Below are 24,516 nucleotides of genomic sequence, written 5' to 3'. Positions count from 1 at the left end.
AACCGGATTTTTGTGAGGAAAATTTCAATTTCGGATCTATAACACTTTCATGGGATCCGTAGTAGCTTATGCGAAGTTTAGACCCACAATATTTCTTTTGGATCCTAGACACCAGAGAGGTAAAAAGGGTAGGGAACCAATTAAAATTTACTTGGATCCGTTATAAGCCACGTGGGAACCACAATAGTGTAATCTGGATCCACAGTTCCAAATCATATGATCAAAATTTTGGATCCATGGATCCAGATTTAGTAAGGAGACTTGCGAAGCCGAATGAACTTTGGATCCATAATAAGTTGGTAGGGATCCATAATAATGTAATTGAATCCACTGAATTTTATTAGAGTTACATTTTAAAAACTTAAATATCTAATAAGTTAAACGTTTTAAAACGGGTCTGGATCCTCTGGTGGACCCGGACATGCCCAAACCTGGACCCAGCTGTGATGGGTCGCGGGTCACGGGTTCGGTCAAACCAAACCCGCAACAGTGGTGCGCTAAAAAGGTAAAAACACACACACACATACATTTGGACCCGGGTCGGCTCCGGATCCGACCCGGATCTGTCAACCCGTTAGGGTTAAAAAAAAAACTCGCATGGCCAGGGGGTTCTTTTAAAATTTCCCCCTGCGCCGCTCTCCCTCTTCCTATTTCTGCTGGGGTTTCCTGATCAACGCCCTCCCGCACCCTTAAAATCACGCAAGGGTGAGGGGAGGCCTTCACCCCTGCACTCTCTGGCCTCTCGCTCACCGATGGCCTCAGCCACCACCCTACCCTAGCTTCCCCTCCCGTTCCTTTCCAGCCGCCAGCAGCAATCGCTGCCATTTCTCCTTCCCTCGTGTACTCTCATTATCTCTCTCTTTCACGATTCAAGGAAGAGACTCTGCGGAGTCATGGCTGATTGATAGTCGTGGCAATGCCAACAGGGTCATCGTCGTCAGAAGGCCTTCCGACCACCTGTTGTTCGGTCATCGGTCACCTCCTGTCGCCAGCCATCTCCAGTCGTCAGCGACAACTCTTTCGCCGGAAAAGGTAGGGTCTGTACACTTTTCTTGTTCGGGGTTGATTGGATCCGGGTGTGGTTTGGGTTAATCAAGAAAGAAAGCCTGTTTAGATGTATCGGAGTTGGGGGTTTCTCGTGTGTAACTCTAATTAAAAAAAGGGTGGGGGTTATGGTTGTCGGAAAACTCGAGTTTGTCAATTAGGTATTTCAGCTGACATTTGGAATTGTAGGGACCATTAGTTGCCATAGATCTTTTCGACAGACTGGGTATCCCGGTTACCCTACATTCCATTGGTTAGGTTGCAAGAAATTCAAATCAACCGGTTTATGTTTTTTTTTCTTCTTTTGGAGGGGTTTTCTGTAGATGTTGCCTACTGGAAAACCTGTTTCATACATAATATGATCTGGTCTTCAGTTGTATTTCGGATCTTTACTTTAAAATATGTTACAATTGTGAGTGTGTATTTTTTTGTAAATAGCTTCTTTTTTCATATATTCTGTTTACGAATCCTGCTAAATTCTTTGTTAAGTTATCGATAATAATGGAATCTGGATTTTTGGTGCTAGTAAACTACAACTCAGTCGATCTTTGTAACTGCATAATGTTAAATAATTGATAGTTTGATTTGGGTAATTTCGGTAACTGTTCCTAGCAAAAAAAATGTGCATACTTTCTTGGGTAATACTCCTGATCTGAGTAGTTGGCATTAGATGCATAAATTGTCATTCTGATAATGCTTGAACCCTGAATAGGATATTCATTATTACCGGATGATTTTCAATTAAGCTGTTCAGATATGTTCCTTTTGAATCACTCTACTTATACATATACCTATATCTATATATATGAAAAAAATTAACTAAATATATATATACATATATATATATACATATATATATATATATATTTACACATATCGGAATAAAGACTGACCTGTGAATTCTGAGTGAGCATTCAATATTTACTAAAATGTTTGTGCATGCACCTGTAGGTGCTTATGAGTCTGATGATCATCATGTATGCTATAACTTTGTATTTTGAAGGCCTATAGATTTTATTTTAAGTGTTCCGTACAATGATAGTGAACATGCCATTTGGTTAATTAGGTTTATGCTAATGACAATACTGCGAGATCTTGACGTGAATGCTGGCATGTTTCTTGTTTTGTCATCTTTGCCCAAGAAAGAACAAACTTCAACACTTGAAAGATAATATAGGTTGAATTTTAAGAAATAAAAGGATTTTGGTTGATTTACATATTTGGTGTAATGGACCATCTTCTATCTGCAAGTTAAATGGGACATCTTGATTTCTGTGTAACACAGGTTGTAGTAAGTTCAATCCTTAGCAATTAACATATATAATGATTACATTTATATTATTTATGTTCAAATTATGAATCAGATCCACATAACTTATAGTTCTGTTAAAATAGCAAATCTTTAAGTGTATGATAGTCTAAAGATGTTATATTGTTTTGACGGTTTTAATACTTGAGTAATACGTTATTTTGTGGATTGCTATTAAGTCGGATTTTCCTATTATTTTGTGGGCTGTGATCAGATCTGAGTACTTGTGATCATGTATAAGCTTATACAGTTGTATGCATGATGTGTGAAATTAAATGTGTTGCAGTCTCATAAGCTTCTTTCTCATAGTTTAAAAGTATGTTGGCTGCGATTTGTTTTAGTAGAACTCATATGCTTTCTCAGATGAAATCTGTTTCAGTCATGTGCTTCTCAGTGATGTTTGAGATACATTCTCTTGTATGTCTTGTTCAATTGATATTGCCCATTTGGGGTTCAACTGCATAGTAACTTGTATATTAAGTTGATATTTAGTTGCATATTAAGTTGCATAATTTATGATGTTCAATTGCATATTCCTTAAATTGTTTCAATGCCCATTATGTGCATATCATCTAGAAGATTCAAATGGCCATTAAGATGCTTATTCTCCAATGTCCATATGCATGTTAAACTGTATATTTTTTTTCTGAAGTATTATTGCCTAACACTACATACTTGTTGAAAGTATCAAATGCCAACTAAGCTGTATATCTTGTGGAATGTTCAAATGAGAATGTGTGGAGAAAAGTATTTAGTTATATTACCAAATCTCTAGGATTACACTGCATGCTCAATAAAGGACACCAACAATGTTTTTGCTTGTTGGCAGAGTTTTTAATACATGCCACCCTGTGTTGGGATGTCACAAGTCAAAACCTAATGGTACGTTGTGGCAATTTGCAATTGAAGAATAAATAAATAAATAATAATGATGAGGAACGATGATCTGGTAACCGAACTTATGGGTCGGTTTGTGGTGGGCATATGAGTGTCAAGCGAGTGTATTGAGGGTCATGCATAGACCATCGAAGTTATGATGTGAATCCACATGAAAAATGAAAATATAATATTGTTGTCTGACTGGTTTAAAGGCACTAGGGCATTCGTGCTTGACTGGTTTAAAGGCACCGGAGCACTTTGGGTGGGTTATGCAATCAATATGACAAAGGATTGGGACTGGTTTATACACCTTGGTAAAATGACTAAGGTTGGGAATTCTACTGCTATGATAGTAGAAGGAAGTTGGGGAAAAGCCCCATACTTCGGGAACATAATTAAATGAAAAGATTAACCCACTCAGATTCAGGCTTACCTTGGAGAGGGTAAGTGGTACAAAACTCCGGGGACATGTGTTTTACTGTTTCGAGCTAAAGTGACTCGATGGTCCCCAGTCCTCGGAGTTGGGGGGGACCCGGACTACCAATATGTCCTAAGTGGTAGCTCTTTGTTCTTCTGCAGAAGTTAGAGATGCATCTTGTTTTGGTTTTGGCCTTTGGGAGATTCTCTCGGTCACTGACCGCTCCCTTAGGGTTTTCAGTCTCAGTTAGAATGTTCGGGTTAATAAAATACCCTTGAATAACATATCCCCGAACGTTCTCTTCTGTGATGGTTGCATTGGCCCGTGTGTACCCGCGGGATAAGATAATACAAAACTATTTAGAACAGTTAGGTATCACAGTGAGTGGAGTTATAAAAAGGGACATTTGCATATTCTTTCAGCATGCTCTATATTTTAAAATTGAAATGAACTGAAATCCTGAAATGAGTAAATATGAGATGATTGAACTATTACATGAAAGTTATGCATGTTATTGTTATTGCTGTTGCATAACTTACCTCACTTACTTATTAATGTTACATACCATGTTCTAAGTGCTCATGTATATGACTGTTGATTTCTGTTGTTGCTTTACGTGCTATTGTATATACTAAAGATTTACACTTGACACCCACATCAAATACTAGATTCATGATGTACATGCATTAAGAGTTACAGTTTTTCTACTTAAACGTGGTAGTCTAATTCCAAACAATTTACTATTTTTCAGGTAAATAATAGGGTTTATGAGCGGCTGCGGGATGAGGCATCGGATCGAGATTTTTGGATTTATTGTTTCAGGGATTGCTTGAGTTTATTGTAAATTTTAACTATTCATATCATTTAAACTCTGATGATTTTCATTAATATTAAAATGAAATAAATTTTGGGTTTACTTTTCACCGTAATGTCTCGAAATGCTTAACCTTATTTTATTTCTTGTTTCCGTTGTTAAAAAAAAATCCTCTTAAATTTTGGGTTAAAGTTTCGGGCGTTACACCAACAGCTCTATTTAGAGCTGTTGGAATGTGTCAGTCCAACAGCTCTATTAAGAGTTGTTGGACTGTGTCAGTCCAATAGCTCTATGACACAACTGCCAAAGTGAGATTACAAATGAGTGTTTGGACTCGATAAAAAAAACAAGGTTTTGCATTCTCTTTTAAGCTATGGTGTATTGGGCAAGGCAAAATTCTCCATAGAACAGAAATGACACTCGAAAAATATCCCCCGACTGCAATATTTATAATTTATTTCAGCCATTATGTACATGACATCAAATCATCTCCTAGTTAGTTTAAGATCAAACAACTTCACTGCATCAGTGGAATTAACTTGCTGAAGAGATTGGTGCCATGTGATTAGCTACAAACTCTCTTCTAAGCTCAAGAGATCGGTGGTAGAGGTTAAGATCCATGTCGTCCACATTTCGTCCAACCCTTGACTGTAGGATGGCCTGAAACAAAATTCAAAGAGTTAAGTACTTGCAAGGATTTATGTGTGCCTTGATCTCTACCAAATCTTGGAGCGGAGAAATACATACATTGCCATCAAGTTCGATTAATAGCTCACCGATGAATTGATAAATGAAACCAATTGTGAAGTTGATCTCTCTCAGGTGTTGGGTGTCTATCTACAGGTTAACACTTCCATCAGCTATGACTGCAACTGCAGACTCCACAGTATTCATGTAGCCCGAATATCCCCATAGTAATTAAAAAAGCTAAAATAATTTTTTTCCTTTTGTTTGTATTTTGGTCCAGTTCTTGATCTCATAAGAACTACAAGGCTGCAGTTAAAAAAATTAGCAAAAAAAAAACTTTAAAAATCATGAAACAATGATGAATTGCACAAAATACAACCATAAAATTACATATGAAACATGTCTCGAAGAACAATGTAAAATATTAAATATCTTTAAATTAAGGACATGCCACAAGACTCATACTTTAATATTATATAAACAAAATTATTATATTTATACTTACACTCGATTTTCAATCGGTTTTCACTCATTACTTGCATTATTATGCCGGCTGATGTTATCTTTGCTAGAGGAGTGTAGAGCCTGATTTCAACCTTGATATAAATCTGTAATTTTTTTGGATCTAACTTTGTAATTTTTTGGAAGGTATTGAGTGGAAAAATTGTGAAAATACATTTTTACTTTAGCAAACCACAAAAGCTCTCTCTCTTTTGTACACGGATCGATCACCAAATTGCTCTCATAAGTCCTGGAGTGCATGAATACATCTCTAATAGCTTCTATAAAAATAAGAGAGTTGACCTTCAAGAGGTCTTTAAAACCCAAAATTAAAAATTACAATTTAATTATTTTTAAGTGTGTCGATCATGTATTGTACGATATAAAAATGTATCATACAATATATAAGATATGCCCTCGCATCGCGATACAAATATGTATTATATCAATATTCTTTATAGTAACGATATAGTATTGTACCATACATTACAATACGTACAACATTGGTTTGGTGATTGTATAGGTAATATGAACCTGATATATTGCCATGATGAAGTAATGCTAATCGGATCAAAAACCAATTTTTGCATGAGTTACTTCAATGTAAGGCTTGGCTATCTGCATGTCCTTTGGGGCGTGGTTGACTCATGGGACGCCCAGTGGTGGGGACAGAGTGGTCCCTGCCCAGACATTGTCCTGTGTTTGGTGAGCTAGACTGAGCGGTTCAAGCAAGGTCGCTTTTGTTCCCAACCCAGGCATTTTACGAGGGGTGCAGCGGGGACGCCAAAGCAGGTTATATGCCCCCCCCCCCCCCCCCCCAAACAGGGCAGTTAGCTACATCTCATGTTTGGGGGTCCCAAAGAGCACCACGTATGTAAGCATGTGCGTCTCGTATCCCCATGTTTGTGAGCATTAATTAGAGTTGGAGTTTGATGCGATTGCAAAGACTTAAGTACCCACTCCTCCATTGGTGCAAAAAAAATGACGATTCTTGAAAAGGAGTGGTTGTAAAGACTTAAGTGCCCCGAAGATGATTATTTAAGACCCAGTCTCTGCACTGCAGGATTATCTGAGAAAGAAATCTCCCCTGGAGGAGGCCATGAACATCAACCCTCTCACTCTCCCTTCTATTTCTGCTTCTATACACATCCAACAGAAGATCTTACATTGCTCCATCAAGCACCAGTTGACCTGCACATTGACTGTTGTGGAGCCTGATTCAAAGTTTTTACCCTTACAGGAGGAGGGTTTGGAGGTTCATCCTAGCGTGGGTAGCATCATTCAACTAAATGAGTTGTAGATCCTGATTCAGAGTTTTTACCCTTACAGGAGAGGGGTCTGGGGGCTCCTCCCAACGTGGGTAGCATCATTCAACTTGAAGAGTTGTGGAGTCTGATTCAAAGTTTTTACCCTTACAGAAGAGGGGGGTCTGAGGGCTCCTCCTAGCATGGGTAGCATCATTCAACTTGAAGAGTTGTGGAGTCTGATTCAGAGTTTTTACCCTTACAGAAGGAGGGTCTGAGGGCTCCTCCTAGCGTGGGTAGCACCATTCAACTTGATGAGTTGTGGAGTCTGATTCAGAGTTTTTACCCATAAAGGAGGAGGGTTTGGGGGCTCCTCCCAACGTGGATAGCATCGTTCAACTTGATTCGTTGTGGAGCCTGATTCAGAGCTTTTGCCCTTACAGGAGAAGGGTTTGGGGGCTCCTCCCAGCGTGGGTAGCATCGTTCAACTTGATTCGTTGTGGAGCCTGATTTAGAGTTTTTGCCCTTACAGGAGGGGGGTCCGGGGGCTCCCCCCCGGCACGGGTCTCGGGTGTCATGGTCAAAAAATGCACAGGGTGTCGTGGTGAGAAAGACATATGTTTGTTCCAAGCAAGGTTGGAAGAAATCAATAGAAAATCCAACAGGGAGCATGCTAGAATCAAGATGTGGATGTCAAGCGAGAATGGTGTTGTGCAACTCAAATAACACAAAATAATAAGGGTCTGGTTTTTAGTTAAAATGGGGAATGAAATGACAATTGAAATTGCTTAAAATTTACAAGAATAAACTAAACTCAATAACGAAGACATTATTTTTTACGGATTTGGAATATGACCTTCGATTAAGGAGATATAGCCCTGACATGTTGGTCCTAATTCAGGTAGCGATTTACAGCGATTTGCTTACTGAATAACATTATAAATCGCTATAGCGATTTGCGGAAGACACTATAAATCGTTATAGTGAGATTCAAAAACACTATAAATCGCTATAGCGATTTATGGAAGACACTACAAATCGCTATAGTGAGATTCAAAAACAGTAGAAATCGCACTTTTTGATTTGCGGAAGACACTACAAATCGCTATAGTGAGATTCAAAAACACTATAAATCGCTATAGCAATTTGCGGAAGACACTACAAATCGCTATAGTGAGATTCAAAAACACTATAAATCGCTATAGCGATTTGCGGAAGACACTACAAATCGCTATAGTGGGATCCAAAAACACTATAAATCGCTATATTGATTTGCGGAAGACACTACAAATCGTTGTTGAAAAGCCGGATAACACTATAAATCGTTGTGGGGCTCGTTGGAGACCCGAAAATATTATAAATCGCTGTAGGAAAGCCCGATAACACTACAAATCGTTGTTGGAAGGCCCCAAAAAAATTTGGTCTGGAGGGCGCTGCCCCCCAAGCCCCCCGCCAGGGGCGGCCCCCCTTGGACCCCCGCCCGCTGACCGCGCAGTGGGATCCGCGCCAGGGGGAGCCCCCGGACACCCCTCCTGTAAGGTTAAAAACTCTAAATCAGGCTCCACAACGAATAAAGTTGAACGATGCTACCCACGCTGGGAGGAGCCCCCAAACCCTTCTCCTGTAAGGGCAAAAACTATGAATCAGACTCCACAACGAATCAAGTTGAACGATGCTACAGTCAGTGTGCAGGTCAATCGGTGTTTGATGGAGCAATGTAGGATCGTCTTTTGGATTGTACACAGAAGTAGAGAGAGAAGGGAGATAGAGTGAGAGGGTTGATGTTCATGGCCTTCTCCAGGGAGAACTCTTTGCCTCCCTTGATTTCTTCTCTAGAGAGAGAGATAGAGGGTTTTATAGTGTTTTACGGAGAAAGAAGAAGAAGACTTTGAAGAGTCAACATCATCCTCGACTTTCTGGATGGAGGACATGTTTGTCCTTTTTTTGAACGGAGAAAGAAGAAGAAGACTTTGAAGAGTCAACATCATCCTCGACTTTCTGGATTGAGGACATGTTTGTCCTTTTTTTAAACTGTTTGTTTTTTCTTTTTTGAATGAAGGGCATTTTTGTCATTTTTTCAAACCATCACTTTATGAGAAGAATAGCAAAAAAAGGTACTTAAGTCTTTGCAACAACACTAGAGTCCGATGCAAAGTTATGTCAATATACACGGGAATACGAGCCCCATGTGCTTGTATACGTGGTGCTCATTCAAAGCCCCAAACACAGACGTGGGATTCAGTGAATCATCCGGAACATACACCACCCTCTCAACACACCCCAAGGACAAACGCCAACGTGCAGCAAATTCTTGTTACTCATGCTGAAGATAAGAGGCCTGTTGAGATGAATGGTTGGAAAATAACCAATTGAAATTGGGACCAATTACTGAAGATTAGTTTATGGTTTTGGATGGTATCAAGTGATCAACCATGTAAGCTGACAATTATGTACCAAATCATTCAACATTTAGTTGTAATAAGATGGGATAGAGATGTGACGTCTTATACTAGATGGCCAAATGAGCATGAATATATAGTTCTGTGATGATCATAAGGATGAGCTGAGGGCAAGCCCTAAGGATTCTGCACATTTGGTTAGGTGGGTCTTCTTAAATGCATTCAAGTTGAAGGACGTCACATGTTTGATACCTGGGATGTGAGTCCTTTGGTGGGAGTATTGCCGGGTGGGGGGAAGTGCGGTGGACCGTCACCTTTGGGGTCTTTATTGTTGGAAGTCGGCACTAAGGTCATCTGGATTCACACCCATCCGAAGATGGAAACTGAGGGTGCGTTTGAATCACAGATGCACGTGGACAGGACTGGCCGGAATGTCCATGCATGTCCGTGAACAGGACAGGACGCACTGTCCTACACTGTCTGCGTGCCCAAAAAAATGAGTTTTTTGTTTGTTTGTTTTTTTGTTCTAAAGTGTCTGTTCTCGGCTGTTCCATGGAACAGCCGGAACGCACCAATATTGCGTCATCCCGTGTCTGCATGGGTGCGCATGAGGCCTATGCTTGGTACTTCCCATGGACGGCAATTCAAACGCTCCCTGAGTTTTCCCCTTTTCCTTTTCATATTTAACCTGTGGAAACCTGCTACTGGGTTCGGAGACAGTGTCGCTGGGCTGGCGGCATAAAATGCCAGGGCTGACAACCAAGTTTTAACTTGGCTTAACCAAAAAAAAAAGGTATGAGCTCAGGCAAGGTTCTTATGCGAACACGCTTGCTCAATTCCCTGGATCAGGCCAATTGGACAAGGCGACCTGTCTCATGACCATCCTTATCTACCATTTTTTTTAAATATTTCTACTGAGAAACCATCCCAACTTCAGAGACCTGCCGTACTTATGATTACTATGGGCTTATGACCATCCTGATCTACCATTGTTTATCTATTTTCTTCAGTTTACATATTGCTCAGGCCATGCGTTCTGTACGTGGGGTCCATCATCCAAACGACCAGGCGTGGATGGGTCCCACGTATCATGAAAATGAGTGGGATGGCAGAAACTGGTCCCTTTTATGCCATTCGATCCGATTCTGGGGACGGATTCTCCATAATCCATGTCAGGAACTCAGGCAAAAAGCAAGAAAGAATCAATATTTTATTCTTTTTAAAAACTCCCACGATCATGTCATAGTCGCAAATCTCATGATAAATTAAAATTTTCTTTTTTTCGAAAAAAAACTTGAAAAAATGTCAATATATTTAAATATTAATATATATAGACAATAATAACATGATAATATCGTGATGAAATCATAATATTTTAAAAAAATAGTGGCTATTTTAAAAGCTTTTTTTTTGTTATCTCAACATTTCAAAAGTGATCGATATCTGTGACTAAGATCATACAGGATCCTTTTTACTGTACATAGAGCGGGGTGTAGTCTGTAAACCTTATTGTTAGCTGCTTCCTTACACTTGCAGGACTACCCGTGCTCTAGTCATCATAAATTGATAATCACCTCTGTATACTTTTTGAACCATAGACCGTGGCGTGCATCAGAATGATCACTGGTATCAGTCAAGTTGGGCAGAAGTTATTTTTAAAATGCATGTGAAATTCCAATTTCATGTTTGACTATGGAAGGTGGGAGTTTGGGACTATTCTCCTTCTCTTTCTACCATTTATGATCTGACAAATCACCTTTTCAAACTAAGAAAATATTCATGATTTGTGATGAAGATGATAGTGGGTGCCACGAAAGTATTGATGAGTGAGTGTAACTTTTGGAGTGGAGTGGAGCATGTGGTGCTGATAGTGATAGATGATAGTGGTGCAATAGCTTGATATTGTCTACGGCACTTTCGGTTCAAAACTTCAAATGTTAAAAGGTCAAGCAAAGCACTGCCTCTTTTTGACAAACCATTGTATTCGTCGTCGTATTCCAGCAATCATAATCAGCATCCGACCAGTGATTGATCACTTCTTGTCCTCATACTCATGTTACACTTTGCCTATGCAGTATTCTTTTTTGGTTTAGTGTTTGAATGGATGCTGTTGTCTTTTGCGGATTCTAATAAATCCACATGCTTTGCAAGAACAAAGCAAGAAAAAGTATGCTTGTTTGTGATGTGCTTCCACTTTGTAATCTATGCCTTCAATCGTGGAACTCCAAAAATTGATCTAACGCCACAGGATGTGATCACCATGACTCGTTTGATATGTGAAAGATTTAAAGCCATAAATGCAGATGCTGATTGTCTGTCACAGAAATATAATTATTGATTCAAAAAGTTGGATCCTTTGTATGCACATGGACGAATTCAGTCCACAAGAGCTTTGTACGTTTGGTTAGGTAGGTTGGCTTAATGCTTTTAGAGTTGAAAGATGTCATCAGTTTCATGTTACCGTAAGTTCAAACCAAATATTAAAGAGGGCTTCTTTTTGTCTGGTAGGAGCAGCTAGTGCACGTCACCTTGTTTTGGGACCTTGCAGGTTCAAAACTCAATGATATATAGTTGTATAACTGGTAGGGGTCTGCCTAACCCCAAGCTTGCCTTAAAAAAAAAGGTAGTTCAAAGCACTGAGGGTACTTCGCTGATGATCAGTAAGGAGGTACTTGGAGAAGTTTTGCACCAAGACACCAAAACAGGGCCGTGATGATCAATATTACAATTCAGCCGAAGTTAAGGTGTCCAAACCCATGTTGTCAGTATCGGTATCGGCCCTAAATCGTTTGGCTATCGATTCAGCTGTGTAATTAGCTGATACTGATACTCAAGTGAATTCGTTTCCGTATCAGCTCAAAAATAATAATAAATTATTACATGTCAATCATAACGCGACACATGTTAAAAGCTATTAAAATAATTTTAAATTAATTTAAACAAATTATTTTTTGGTATTTTTTATATTTTTTGTATTTTTTATATTTTCAAAAAAAATAACCTATCCAGGCTTGCAGCTTATCGATTTTCTGCTGATACTGATAACATACTCCAAACTATAACAGTGGTTTTTTTTTTCGTTTTATTAGCAAGCTGGGGTTAGGCAGAGTAGTACCGGAGATAATAATAATAATAATAGAAGAGAACAGTGGCTAGGTTCAAATTATGTCCATCACCAAATAAGAGCAAAAGTTTGCTATCCTCATAGGCTACCTCCTAGTAAAGGACTCTTTTTTCTTTTCTTTTTTGCATATATGACCTTCCAGATGTGAATTTACATGTTTGGTTTAATACAAATAAGTGTTTGAATCATGTTTTTCAACACTAATGTCGAATTTTCTAGGGTTAAAAAATCAACACCTATAATATCTCTGATCCTCCGAGGCAGTTTATGCATAGTTTCACCGTGTAAATTAAAAAAATATATATCTTTGGTAACGTGTCTAAAATAAAAGTACATCAACAACATTTTGAGCATGTAAACATCACCCGTCAAGTCACAAATGTGGTTGATCCAGACTTGTTTCTTGGCTTTGAAAGAATTTAAAAATCTTAGTTAATGATTTTATTTCCCTTTTATAGTTTTGTCGTAGCTAAAATGGATGAATGATGAGGTTAGCTGTTTATTTAACAATGTGGTTTGCACGTTCATTTGGACCACATTAGTTGTACTGAAGTTTCCAAAATATTGGTTAAGAAGATGACGATCTTGATTATATAATTAGTTGGAAATTGCTTTGTGATGAAGCTAAGACCAACATTGTTAATGGGGTAGGTAGCACCTAGGGATGGCAGTGGGGGACAACGGGGCTCCGCCCCGCCTTGCCCCGTTTGGTCCGGGGATAGAGGCGGGGATGAAGGTTAAAATCTATCCCCATGCAGGGATGGAGGCGAGGATGGACTTAGGTTTTTCCCTGTCCTGCTCCATCCCCACCCCGTTCCCAATCCTTTAAGGGATGATTATAGACTAAGGGGAAACGAGGCCCCACCCCGCTTCACCCCTGTTTGGACCGGGGATGGAGGTTCGGATTTGAAACGGGGCAGGGTGGAGACCTTGTCCCCCGCACCGGTCCACTGCCATGATCCCTAGACATGAAACGGGGACCCAGGTTAAAATCAAAACCCGTGCTAGGATGGAGGGTGACTGCTCGTTGTTTGCTTACGCGGATCATTTAACTTTTTTGATGACACGACACAGGGCTAACACGAGTTTTTGATGTGGGCTGGGACCCACCTATATTCAGCATTTTAAATGCCTGACCACTGAACATATCAGTTTATTCTTGATAGATACCTCTACAAGTATCAAGGTATCCATTCCTGGGTCTTTAGGCTACATAGCATCTTCTTCTTTCCCATCTCTTAGAGGTGGGCACCAGCTTGCTAGGCCCACAGGCCGGCCAGCTTACGGGTCGGACCTCTGCTAAAATTTGTAGGTGTAAACTCGAATTTGACTAAACGATACGGAGTATCCGATCAGGATTCGGGCCTGCCAGATTTTTTATAAGAAAAAGCATACCCTATTTCAATAAGAATTACATGAACCAGACGTTGTCCATATATGACAAAATAATATTTTTTAAGTTTTTACATTGAAAATTTATGGATCTTAATTGAAACTCAGGTCAGACCTGGGTTTGATATAAAATTTCATAAACCATACAACCCGTTTAATAATCAGACTTCAATGGTCTGACCCTGGTAGTTAATCGGATCCTCTTCTTTGTAACCCCATAGGATCCGGTAACAGCCGGGTTCAAGTCATACCCGATCCGTTGCCACCTCTATTGTAGATTCAACCTCGATCTTAAGTAGGCTAACACAATATCAGCATTATATATATATATAAGAAAACTAGAATATGTTTACTGGAAACAAGATTTTCATAGGTTTTTTATTTTTTTCTAAAATTTCACCGTATGGATGTGATCTAGACGCTTGATTTTTATAGAAAAACTCTTTTGGATCATCTAATTACGATGTATAAGAAGGATCTTTTAAGGGTTCAAAATCAATGACTTAGAATTTTTATAAATATTCTAGCATAAAAAAACAAATTTTTGATCTTATTACGATAATTCAACAATTGATTCCTAGCAAATGGACCATGCCGAATGCATATGCAAGGTTAGATTTGCAAAAAAAAACCTATATTTTTTTTTATTCATACCAGCAAACATATTTGGTTGGTAATATTCTAGTTTCCCACACTAGAATATGAGAACTGAAATATGAAAACTAGAAATATGGGCATTTTCAACACTTTTTTTGCAAATCCAACCATGTGGATGTGCTTGGCGTGGTGAATTTGCTAAGGATCAACCATCAAATCGTGTATTTTCGATAAAAAAAATGAAAATTTTAAATGCTTAAATATTTATGATGTTTATGAGCCATTGATTTTAAAGCCTTAAAAAAACTTGTTTATTGATCAAATTAGGATGATTCAAGAGAGGGTTTCATTAAAACCAAGCCTGGCACGGTTACATTCAAGAGAAAAGAATTAAAAAATCATGAAAATCGCGGTTCACACATTATTCTCATATTTTCAGTTATCATATTCTAGTAACTCTCTCTCTCTCTCTCTCTCTCTCTCTCTCTATCTATCTATATATATATATATATATATATATATATATATATATATATATATATATATATATATAATTACTAGAATGTGTGAACCATGATTTTCATGGATTTTTTTTATTTATTTTGAATCTAACCATAAGGATGTGATCTACATGCTTGGTTTTATAAGAACCCCTTCATGAATCATCCAATTTTGATGTATAAATGGGATTTTTTTAAGGCTCTAAAATCAATGGCTCATACTCTTCATAAATATTAAAGCATTCAAAAATCATATTTTTCAAGTTCTCATATTTTAATTCTCATATTCTAGTGACTATATATATATATATATATAATTACTAGAATATTAGAACTGAAAATATGAGAACTAATGTGTGAATCACTATTTTCATGGATTTTTTGTTTTTTTCTCTTAAATCTAACCATACAGATGTGATCTAAATGCTTGATTTTATAAGAACCTGTTATTGAATCATCCGGTTTTGATGCATAAATATGATTTTTTAAAATTTAAAATCAATGGCTCATAATCTTCATAAATATTCAAGCATTCAAAAAACACATTTTTTCATCAAAAATACATGATCCAATTGTTGATTCCTTGCAAATTCACCATGCCAAGCACATCCACGTGGTTGGATTTGCAAAAAAAAGGTGTTGGAAATGCCCTATTTCTAGTTATCATATTCTAGCTTAGTTGAGCCCGACCTAATTAAGCACATGAACCCGCCAGCAGGCTCAACCGGGCTTAAGCTTAGCCAACGGACCGGTTTATTGGTGGGCCGGGCAGGCCTGGTTTCCACACCTACCATCTTTTTCTTTTATCATATCTTGTTACATCATTTTGTAGTTAGCTATCCTGTTACATCATTTTAGTATAATATTGTTCAAGCTTAGCTACACACCCAAATGCACCCTCTTTACAACAAAATATTACAAAAACACCATAAGGTTTTAAAAGTTCTAGTCCAACGAGGTGAAGCTAGGGTCACCAAATTTTTGGAAGGTTCTATTGGTTCACACAGCCAGGTTTCCATCATCTGTCCCATTTTTTTAGTAAATATTGGTTATTACGGTGAAAGGTGGTGATCTTTGGATTCCCACAGAAGGTGCAGAGCTTCTTGGATTTTTAAAATTGGCTACTATGGTTGGGTTATCCAAAAATCTATTAACACTATGGAAGACTCGATTTGATTAAGTTAGGTTAGTTTTTTTTTTTTTAAGGCAAACTGGGGTTAGGCATAGGGAAGGCAGTGGACAGGGGCGGGGGCGGGGGCGGGGCGGGGGCGGGGGCCGGGGCGGGGGACAAAATCTCCATTCCCACCCGGTCTCAAAATCCTACTCTCCCCACCTCCATTCCTAAAAGGGTTTTGATTTTAACCTCTATTCCCGCCTCCATCCCTGTTTCATGTCCTCCATCCCCAGTCCAAACGGGGTGAGGCGAGGCAGGACCCCATTTCCTCTGTTCACTGCCATCTCTAAGAAGGATCAGTGATGGGGCAATGAGGGGATTGAGGACAAGGATGGGGCAAGAGAAAGCTTAAGTCGGTCCCCGCACGGGTTTTGATTTTAACCTCCATCCCTACCTCAATCCCCGTTTCATGTCCTCCATCCCCAGTCCAAACGAGGCTAGGCGGGCGTTTCTCCCCGGTCTACTGCCATCTCTAGTCAGGCAGACCCCTACCAGTTATATGGCTATACCATTGGGTTTTGAACCTGCAACGTCCCACCACAAGTTGGACGTACACTAGCTCCTCCTACCAGACAACCCGAACCCCCGTTGGTAAGTTAGGTTATTTGTAAGAGTGAATGATGAACTACTTTGATTTAAGGTGATGCAGAATTTCAGTGAAAAATCTCATCTTATCATTCTTGAAATAGTTTGAATTCTTTTGTTTTTGCTCCGAGTCATCCTTACATCAATTTACATAACTATCTTACTTTGGTTAAGCCAACGGAAAACACCCTCCCTTCCCATCATTGACCACATATTGGCAGGTCTCTGGTCAGTAAAATCTTTGATGTCAGGTCCCCTGCCCACCTAGTAGAGGAGTACACCCATTTTTAGTGGCGTATACTCAGGGATCGAAGAAAATTTTATCAAAGTATGGATTATTTATAAATATCTAGCTTAATTTAAGAAAGCAAAAAAAATACATGAATTAACTAGAATAGTGAGATATTTAAGTACATTAAAAGTAAAATCACAAGTATTTCAATCCTCTAAACTCTGCCTAACCTTATAGATCTTTGCCTATTTATAGATGAGGAGAATCTAATTCTAATGAGCCTAGATTTCTTATTTGATAGATATAAATTAAGAAAATAACATAATCTAAATAAATTGCTAAATTCATGTTTGGATCTGTTACATGAATCTAATACCCGTTACAAGACCCAAAATAAGAGATAATATTCAAACTAAAGAAATGGATCATGTTGAACCTTGTGGACCCGATTCTTCTACTCTCCTGGATCTTACTCTTGTGGCAATAATGGCCTACTATTGGTTTCGAACCCAAGTACTTTCATATCAGTTGACAAACCATTGAGGCCTTAAGCAAGAAGGCAGGGCAATGAGGAATTATTTATGACTCCTCATTTAAAATTGTTTTGAGAGGTCTCACGTTACCTTAAGGTAAAAAAAAAATTACCAAGATAAAAATAACATATTCAATCTCTTCCTATTTTTAACCATTATTATTCGGTTTTATTGTTAACCTTCCGATTACAGTAAAATTATGTTAACTTCAGTAATAATAACTCACTCTCTTTTCATGTTTGGATTCTAAGGACTCATGAGGCACCAAGGCCCTGATTGGAATCTAGTAGTCGTTTGGGATGGCAGTCCACCGGGGCAGGGGACAATGTCTCTACCCCTGCCCTGTTTCAACATTTCACCCTTCATCCCCGGGTTTTGATTTTAACCTCCATCCTCGTTTATTGTCCTCTATCCTCGGTCCAAATGGGGCGAAACCCCATTTTTCTCCGATCCATTACCATCCCTAAAAGCATTTTAGTTATTTTACTAATTGGGATTGGGGACGAAGAAGGGGAGAAGGGCAGGGGAAAGCATAAGTCCATCCCCTGCATGGGTTTTGATTTTAACATTCATCCTCGCCTCCATCTCCATTTCATGTCCTCCATCCCTCGTCTAAATGGGGCGAGGCGAGGCCCATTTTCTTTCCGTCCACTGTCTTCCCTAGCGTCCGAGGCGGCCAAAGTGAGAATTGGACAGCACCAAAGTTTGGATGAATGAAGAAAATGATGAAACTTGGGTAATATTTGATACCTTCAGTTCCACATTTCACTTTCACCTAGATGAGGTGGTAGTTATCAAATACTACCTTCAAGGATTTTGCTTTTAGGCCCTGGTTGGAAACTGTCAGTGGTGGCATCTAAGATGCAATTATGGAATCCCTAAAATTGTGGTGTTAGCAAATCCACATGTTTGTTTGGGATTCACTTCCACTTGTGCAGCTATTTGGAATGCTCCAATGACAAGAATCTTTATTTCCATCCAAATCTACTTCCCTTGAATTTGGGTTATTTGGATTCTCCCAACTCTTTCTAATCCTACCAAAGCCCCAAACTCATGAATTCAAACACTTTGTCACCTGCCAATTGGGTTCCAATTCCACTGAATTCTCCGAATCCAAACAGCTATCTTTGTCTCTTAATCCGAAGGATGGCAGATTAGTCATTTTCTCTACATACCAATGACTAATGAGGGAGACAAATTCAGGGTTTGGGCCCTGGGGGCACTTTTGTTAAAGAACCCTCAACCCAGGCACGCTTACGTAACGTCACTGCTGAGTTTCAAACCACTACTGTATCTAAGAGAGAGAGAGAGAGAACGGTCAGATGGAAGAAGAAAAAGGTTCTGAAGGTGATGTGCATAAAAAGAGCGTTCCTCCATTCCACTTCTCCTCGTTCAATTCCACTGAACGCCAAAATCTTTCTTCCACCGAAAACCATTCCGAAGACTTCCCTTCCTTTCCTTTCCCGGCTTCAATTTCCCACCCCAAGAACACCATGTGCTCCTTTCCATATCAACCGAAGAATCCGGTATTTCGATCACATCTTTTAAGATCGAATAAAATCCGAATGATGGTGTTTCAGTTTCAGAGAAATCATGCACTCTAGCGAAGCTCTTGGCGTGAAAGGTGTTGAAAAGAGTAGCGGTAGTTTGCGTTTTTGGGTATGACGTGTCTCCCCTTCTCCTGCAGTTCTTTCTCTGGGAGAAAGGGGAAGAATGATGGAGGGAGAGAAACCGCCGAGGAGTTGTCGCGAGAAGCGAGGAAGAACCATCGGTTGGTTCACAGCAATCGAGCCGTCCTCGCAAATGGGTCGAATGGAATCGCTTCCTTTTTTTCGCAGAGAGGGAGGAAAGGAGTTAATCAGGATTGCTTGGTTGTGTGGGAGGTATTCCCTTTCGTTTTGTTTCATTATTTTGTTTACCATTTCTATTGGTTGTAGTATTGAAGTAGGTGTTTCATGTTTGGTTGAAGTTCGGTTTTTTAGTATGGTTATGCTATGTGAAACAGAAGGATTTGACTTATGTTTGTAACTTTGTAGAGTTGGGCAACCAAGCAGTTTGGTGATTGCCATGATGTTTTTGATGATCGTAAACGTCGCCACTAATCTTTATTTAGCGTTTCTTTAACGTGGTCTCTAGGAATGCGTCATTTGACATCCTCTGTCATTCTTGGAACATCAACTTGATCGTCATTTTTATACTATAGTTCATGTTTAGCTTGGTGCTAGTATGAGCATGGTCATCATCATGTTCATGGTTAGGATTTAATTGGTTGCTTGGAATAGGATGCATCACTAGTCGTCATCTTTTCGTGCTTGTTACATCACCATGGCCATCATAATCCACATCTTTTTTCGTTAAAGTACTTGTTCAACTTGCTTGTTAAGAGGTTAGCGTAGTTGAAGCAGGCTTCGGCTGTCACACTGGCAGTTGGAGTTTGACTCCTGCGGACGGTAACCCTTTCCGCTAGCCGAAGCAAGCATAGGCCCTGTGGTTGAGGGTACTAGCTCTGGCGTTTTCCTGCCCCGGTAAGGCAACGATGTCTCCTAGGCCAGAGTCGGGGTTTCCTCAGGTTAAATATGGAAAAAAAACTTGCTTGCTGAGGTAAACATGACATCAACATCTTCCTCAAGTATTTTTATGCTCGGCTTGTCATGCTCACCGTTTTCTTTTCTTTTATTTGAACACACATTTTGCTCGGGTTCTTGAACATGCATTACCTTTCTTTTCAGAGGTTTGAACAAGAATCATCATGATGAACACTGTCTTTATGTTAATTCATCTACTAGAACGTTTCACTGTTAATTTCCTTCTTATGATTAGCACATCTTAAACATCACTTTTTATACGATTAGATGTTATACTTGGCTGTTACATTAAACATGACCACAACCAACACTGTTATCATCATCTTCATGTGCATCTTTCATCTTTCTAGTCTTTCTCATCACCATCACTATTTTACCTCAGTGCCTGCTCTGGTTGTTTCCTAGTGTATGGGTTCTGGAGTAGTAACATGACCATTGTTGTCATACTTTCAGTCGCCCTCATTCTATAATTGACTGTCTGCTCAATCATGCTAAGATATGAAAAGAAACTCAAATATATTCATTGACTCACTATTTACGATTAGCTTTGGCACATTATCACAATTATTTATCATCATCACATCATAATGTTGCTCCACTTGAGATTATTTGGCTTATTTCATTTGTAGGGATTTGGATGCCAAGAAGACATGATGTTCTGTGGTCTGTTCGATGGGCATGGTCCATGGGGACATTATGTGGCAAAAAGAGTTAGAGACTCGCTTCCATCTGCTTTGCTTTGCCAGTGGCAGGAGATTCTTGGTTTGGCCACTGTTGGTCTGGATGTTGATGATGAATGCATTAAAAGCTATAGCACTTTTGATGTGTGGAAGCAGTCCTATGTGAGAACTTGTGCTCGTGTTGACATGGAACTTGACCAGCATCAAAGCTTCTATAGCTTTTCTAGTGGGACAACTTCAGTGACTGTTGTGAAGCAGGTAAGGAGAAATTACAATGCTTTTCATATACTATAGGTTCTTATTGCTATTATATCTATACATTCACATGAAACTCTGGCCCGATCAAATTTCATATTGGAGGGCTAGATTGTAAGGTTAATTGTACAACCTGAACACGGGCTGTTATACCAAAAGCCTGTATATGTTAAAATTGGTTAGTTGGATTTTTACAGAGTTGCAAATTTCAATAATAATGGGCAATAAAAGAACTCTAAATAGATCTCTGAAAATTCCAAACAGCGTGAGTGCTTTACTTCACTTGTAAACTGAGTTCAAGGTTTCAAAGTTCAGCTGTTAAAGACTGACAAAAAACATTTTTGTCGTGGATGTGTAGATCACCCCTTTCATATTTGAAGAATGTGAAAGCATGATACTATTATTTGTCATTACATTTTGCTTTACATTCTAAATTTGAAACTTCAAACAATTTATCTTGTTCTTGATTTGAATATTTTTTCCATGTGATCTACCATGCAAGACTATGCATTTAACTGAGGAAATTAATGACCAAGTAATGATTCTCACAATTTCCATCCTTCCTTAGGGTGATATGATTGTCATAGCAAATGTTGGTGATTCTCGTGCGGTATTAGGTACAACTTCTGAGGATGGCAGCTTGGTTGCAGTTCAAATGACTGTTGACTTCAAACCCCATTTACCACGTAAGTCATTTAGATATATAAGTCAGGAAGAATGTCAATAAATTCATGTCTTAAACCTGTCCACTTTTAAATATTGAAAAGGCAGCATGACACAAGGGCAGGGGCATTCTCAAATTTTAACTAATTTACATTTTTTTCATTTATCTTCTTTTTGAGTGTGCTTTTTCAATAATAAAATTCGAGAAGCCTGAAACGGTAAGATGTCTAAGAAAAGCCTTCCTACATGAAGGATACTCAGCCACTGTACATAGCATACCTCACATTGGCTGGCCTCCAGTTGGTAAAACCCTTGAGGTGCCCCCTGCTTTGATCTTGTGACAAGGGACACCACCCATGGGTTTCTAACTTGTGGCATCCCGTCAACTTGGTGACACTCAAAAGTCGTCCCTACCAGATGGGCGGGGCCCTTGTGGGCAGCCATTGTACATAGTTAAGAATAAATGTTTTACAAGTGTTTGCATGCTTGTGGGCATGTGTATGTGTGTGTGTTTGTGTGTCTCCTTGGCTTGTGCTGGTTAATACCAAGTATAGCTAGTTCTTTTGCAGATAACTGCTTTAAAATATCCTAGTGCCCTGTACTGTTTAGCACTGCCAAAGATACTAAATAATCGAAACAGAAAATCACTTGTTTGATTCATACTTTTTGAATCTAAATATAGTGCTGCCAATGCAAAAGATTGAGGGAACTTGTTAAAACCCAATGCAACTCAAGGGCTGTGTGTGTGAAAACTTCAGCTCGTTCAGTCATTCTTATTCTTATTGATTTCAGAGGAGGCTGAGAGGATAAGGCAATCCAGGGGGCAGTTATTCTGTTTACACGATGAACCAGGAGTGTATAGGGTATGGTCCCCAAACAAAGGAACACCTGGTCTGTCAACATCTAGAGCCTTTGGGGACTACTGTCTTAAAGATTTCGGGATTGTTTCTGCCCCAGAAGTGACACAGTGGCAGATTACAGACAGAGATCAGTTTCTTGTGCTAGCTACAGATGGGGTATGCACTTGTGACACCTGCTAACTGTTTCTAATCATACAATCTTCTCTGTTGTCTGTGTTTTCTTAGAGTGAAGATGTCTTGGTTTTCTCAAGTATATCCATCTACTTGAAGCATAATGTTTTTTCATATTGTGTGGATCCAAAGTATCAACATTTCTCTAAACCATATAATTCTTGACATTGTTAAAGGCTTCCAAGTATTTGCAAATGTTTTTAATCATGTCTGCTCTACTGATGACACTGGTTGGCATTCACTTTCTTTGGTCCACAGTGGCAGTTGATGCTAGCCCAATCCCCTATCTTCTTGATTTTCACTTGGGTCATGTTGCCAATTTTTTTGTCCTTTTTTGACAGTCAAGTTGGGGGATAACCTCCGTGAGATTCAAACCCGAGACCCATCCGTTATGATAGTGTGACTTAATTGTCCAGCTATCTCATTCAACCCCAATGTTGGGAAAGGCTTTAGTCAAGACATCTGGCCCTAGACAGCATTTTTTTGAAGGCTTCTTCTTTATCATCATCATCATCATTATCATCATTAATATTATTGCTCAACTTGTTTTGTTGATTGTTCGCATGAAACAAATGTAATTTCATTGTGGTGGTTAAATTCAGGTGTGGGATGTCCTCTCAAACCAGGAAGTTGTGAAAGTTGTTTCTTCAGCGTCTCGGAAAGAAACATCAGCGAGAAGTCTTGTGGAATATGCAATTAATGCATGGAACTGTAGGAAACCAGGATTGGCAGTTGATGATTGTTCAGCTATATGCTTATTCTTTAGTTCTTCAACAACCCAAAGTCTAGACAATTTAGTCAATCATGGATCATTGGTTGGCGCAGCAATCAAACATAAGAGCGAAGGGGATCCTTATATAAATGGCACAGTTGTTTTTGGCCGCTAATGTTCTAAATGTGTGTTCAAGAACCTTAAAATGTTTTTTAATATCTTTGCTTAGCATGCTTGTATATCAGTTTCTTGTAATTACTACTGAACTTTTTCCATGTATGCAAGATCATCAACATCGACTTATTTTCAAGATGTAATCTTTCTCCAGGGCTGGATTTTAGTGCTATACTATCTTACCAGGAGTCATAGTTTATGCCAACCACCAGGGATAAAAGGCATTCAGGACACTGAGGCAGAGCTGGCTGGCCTCTTTGCCATTTGAGGCCACCGCCTAGGGCCTCATTTTTTGGAGGGGAAATTTGGTGGTATTGGGTCAGGGTGGATGGGCAGTGGCACCCTGACCCAAATTGGAACATGCACAAAGTGTGCCCTAGCGGCGCCTCCACCCCACCCCGGACTCCCTCTCTCGACTCTCTGCGTAGCTGCGCTCCCCCCAACCTGACCCCACTTTTCTTTCTGGAGTCTGGACCACCAACAGCCAGTGCGCCACCAGTGACCAGGCCCACCCCCACCACCTCCGAAGGCCAGTGCGCCACCACCTGGGATGGTTCTCTCTCTCTCTCTCATCTGGGTCAGAGCCTGGTCAGGCCACCAGGGGCTCCCCAGTGGATCGTGGGCCTCCCACTATGGAGAATTCGCCTTTCCTTGGATAGGCTTTTGGATGAAATTTTTGGTTTTTTTCATTGAAAAATCACGAATTTCCTGTGGATGAGTTCTGAGGGATTGATTTTGTGAAAATTTTGTTGTTGATTTTGGGTGAATTTTAGTGTTTTTTCGTTTAGTAGCTGAAGATTGTGAAGTTTCCTCTGTTTCTCTGTGCGATTGCCCAACTTTTCATTTGTTTTGAAAATTTTCCCTAATTATGAGTATTTAGCGTTTATGCGTCCTGTTGCATTCCTGCTTTTGGACCCTAGATCAAACTGTTCTAGTCATAATCTTTCTACTTCTAGCCTAACAGGAAAAAATGGAGATATGATA

The 24,516-nt window shown here is 39.4% G+C and overlaps 1 protein-coding gene across 1 annotated transcript; it reads left to right on the top strand.

Moving 5' to 3' along the window:
* The first annotated feature begins 18,755 nt into the window (after nucleotides 1-18,755).
* Nucleotides 18,756-23,668, top strand: LOC149846166 (putative protein phosphatase 2C 34). The gene is made up of 5 exons (XM_089997865.1): nucleotides 18,756-19,315; nucleotides 20,647-20,955; nucleotides 21,521-21,638; nucleotides 22,408-22,631; nucleotides 23,249-23,668. Exons 1-5 carry the CDS (start codon nucleotides 19,094-19,096, stop codon nucleotides 23,531-23,533), a joined length of 1,158 nt encoding a protein of 385 aa, XP_089853991.1. The 5' UTR covers nucleotides 18,756-19,093; the 3' UTR covers nucleotides 23,534-23,668.
* The last annotated feature ends 848 nt before the right edge of the window (nucleotides 23,669-24,516 follow it).

Source organism: Nuphar pumila, chromosome 2, assembly GCF_984573655.1.
Source record: "Nuphar pumila chromosome 2, dmNupPumi1.hap1.1, whole genome shotgun sequence".
Taxonomy (NCBI): Eukaryota; Viridiplantae; Streptophyta; class Magnoliopsida; order Nymphaeales; family Nymphaeaceae; genus Nuphar; species Nuphar pumila.
The sequence above is the reverse complement of the archived record's forward strand: the minus strand, read 5'-3'. Positions and strand labels throughout refer to the sequence as shown.

What these genes read in the sequence shown, in the direction of transcription:
- LOC149846166 (XM_089997865.1), top strand. Translation starts at nt 19,094, where the DNA reads ATGACGTGTCTCCCCTTCTCCTGCAGTTCTTTCTCTGGGAGAAAGGGG. An exon ending in ATTGCTTGGTTGTGTGGGAG is followed by an intron (nt 19,316 to 20,646) that starts GTATTCCCTTTC and finishes TTTCATTTGTAG; the next exon opens with GGATTTGGATGCCAAGAAGA. An exon ending in CTTCAAACCCCATTTACCAC is followed by an intron (nt 21,639 to 22,407) that starts GTAAGTCATTTA and finishes TATTGATTTCAG; the next exon opens with AGGAGGCTGAGAGGATAAGG.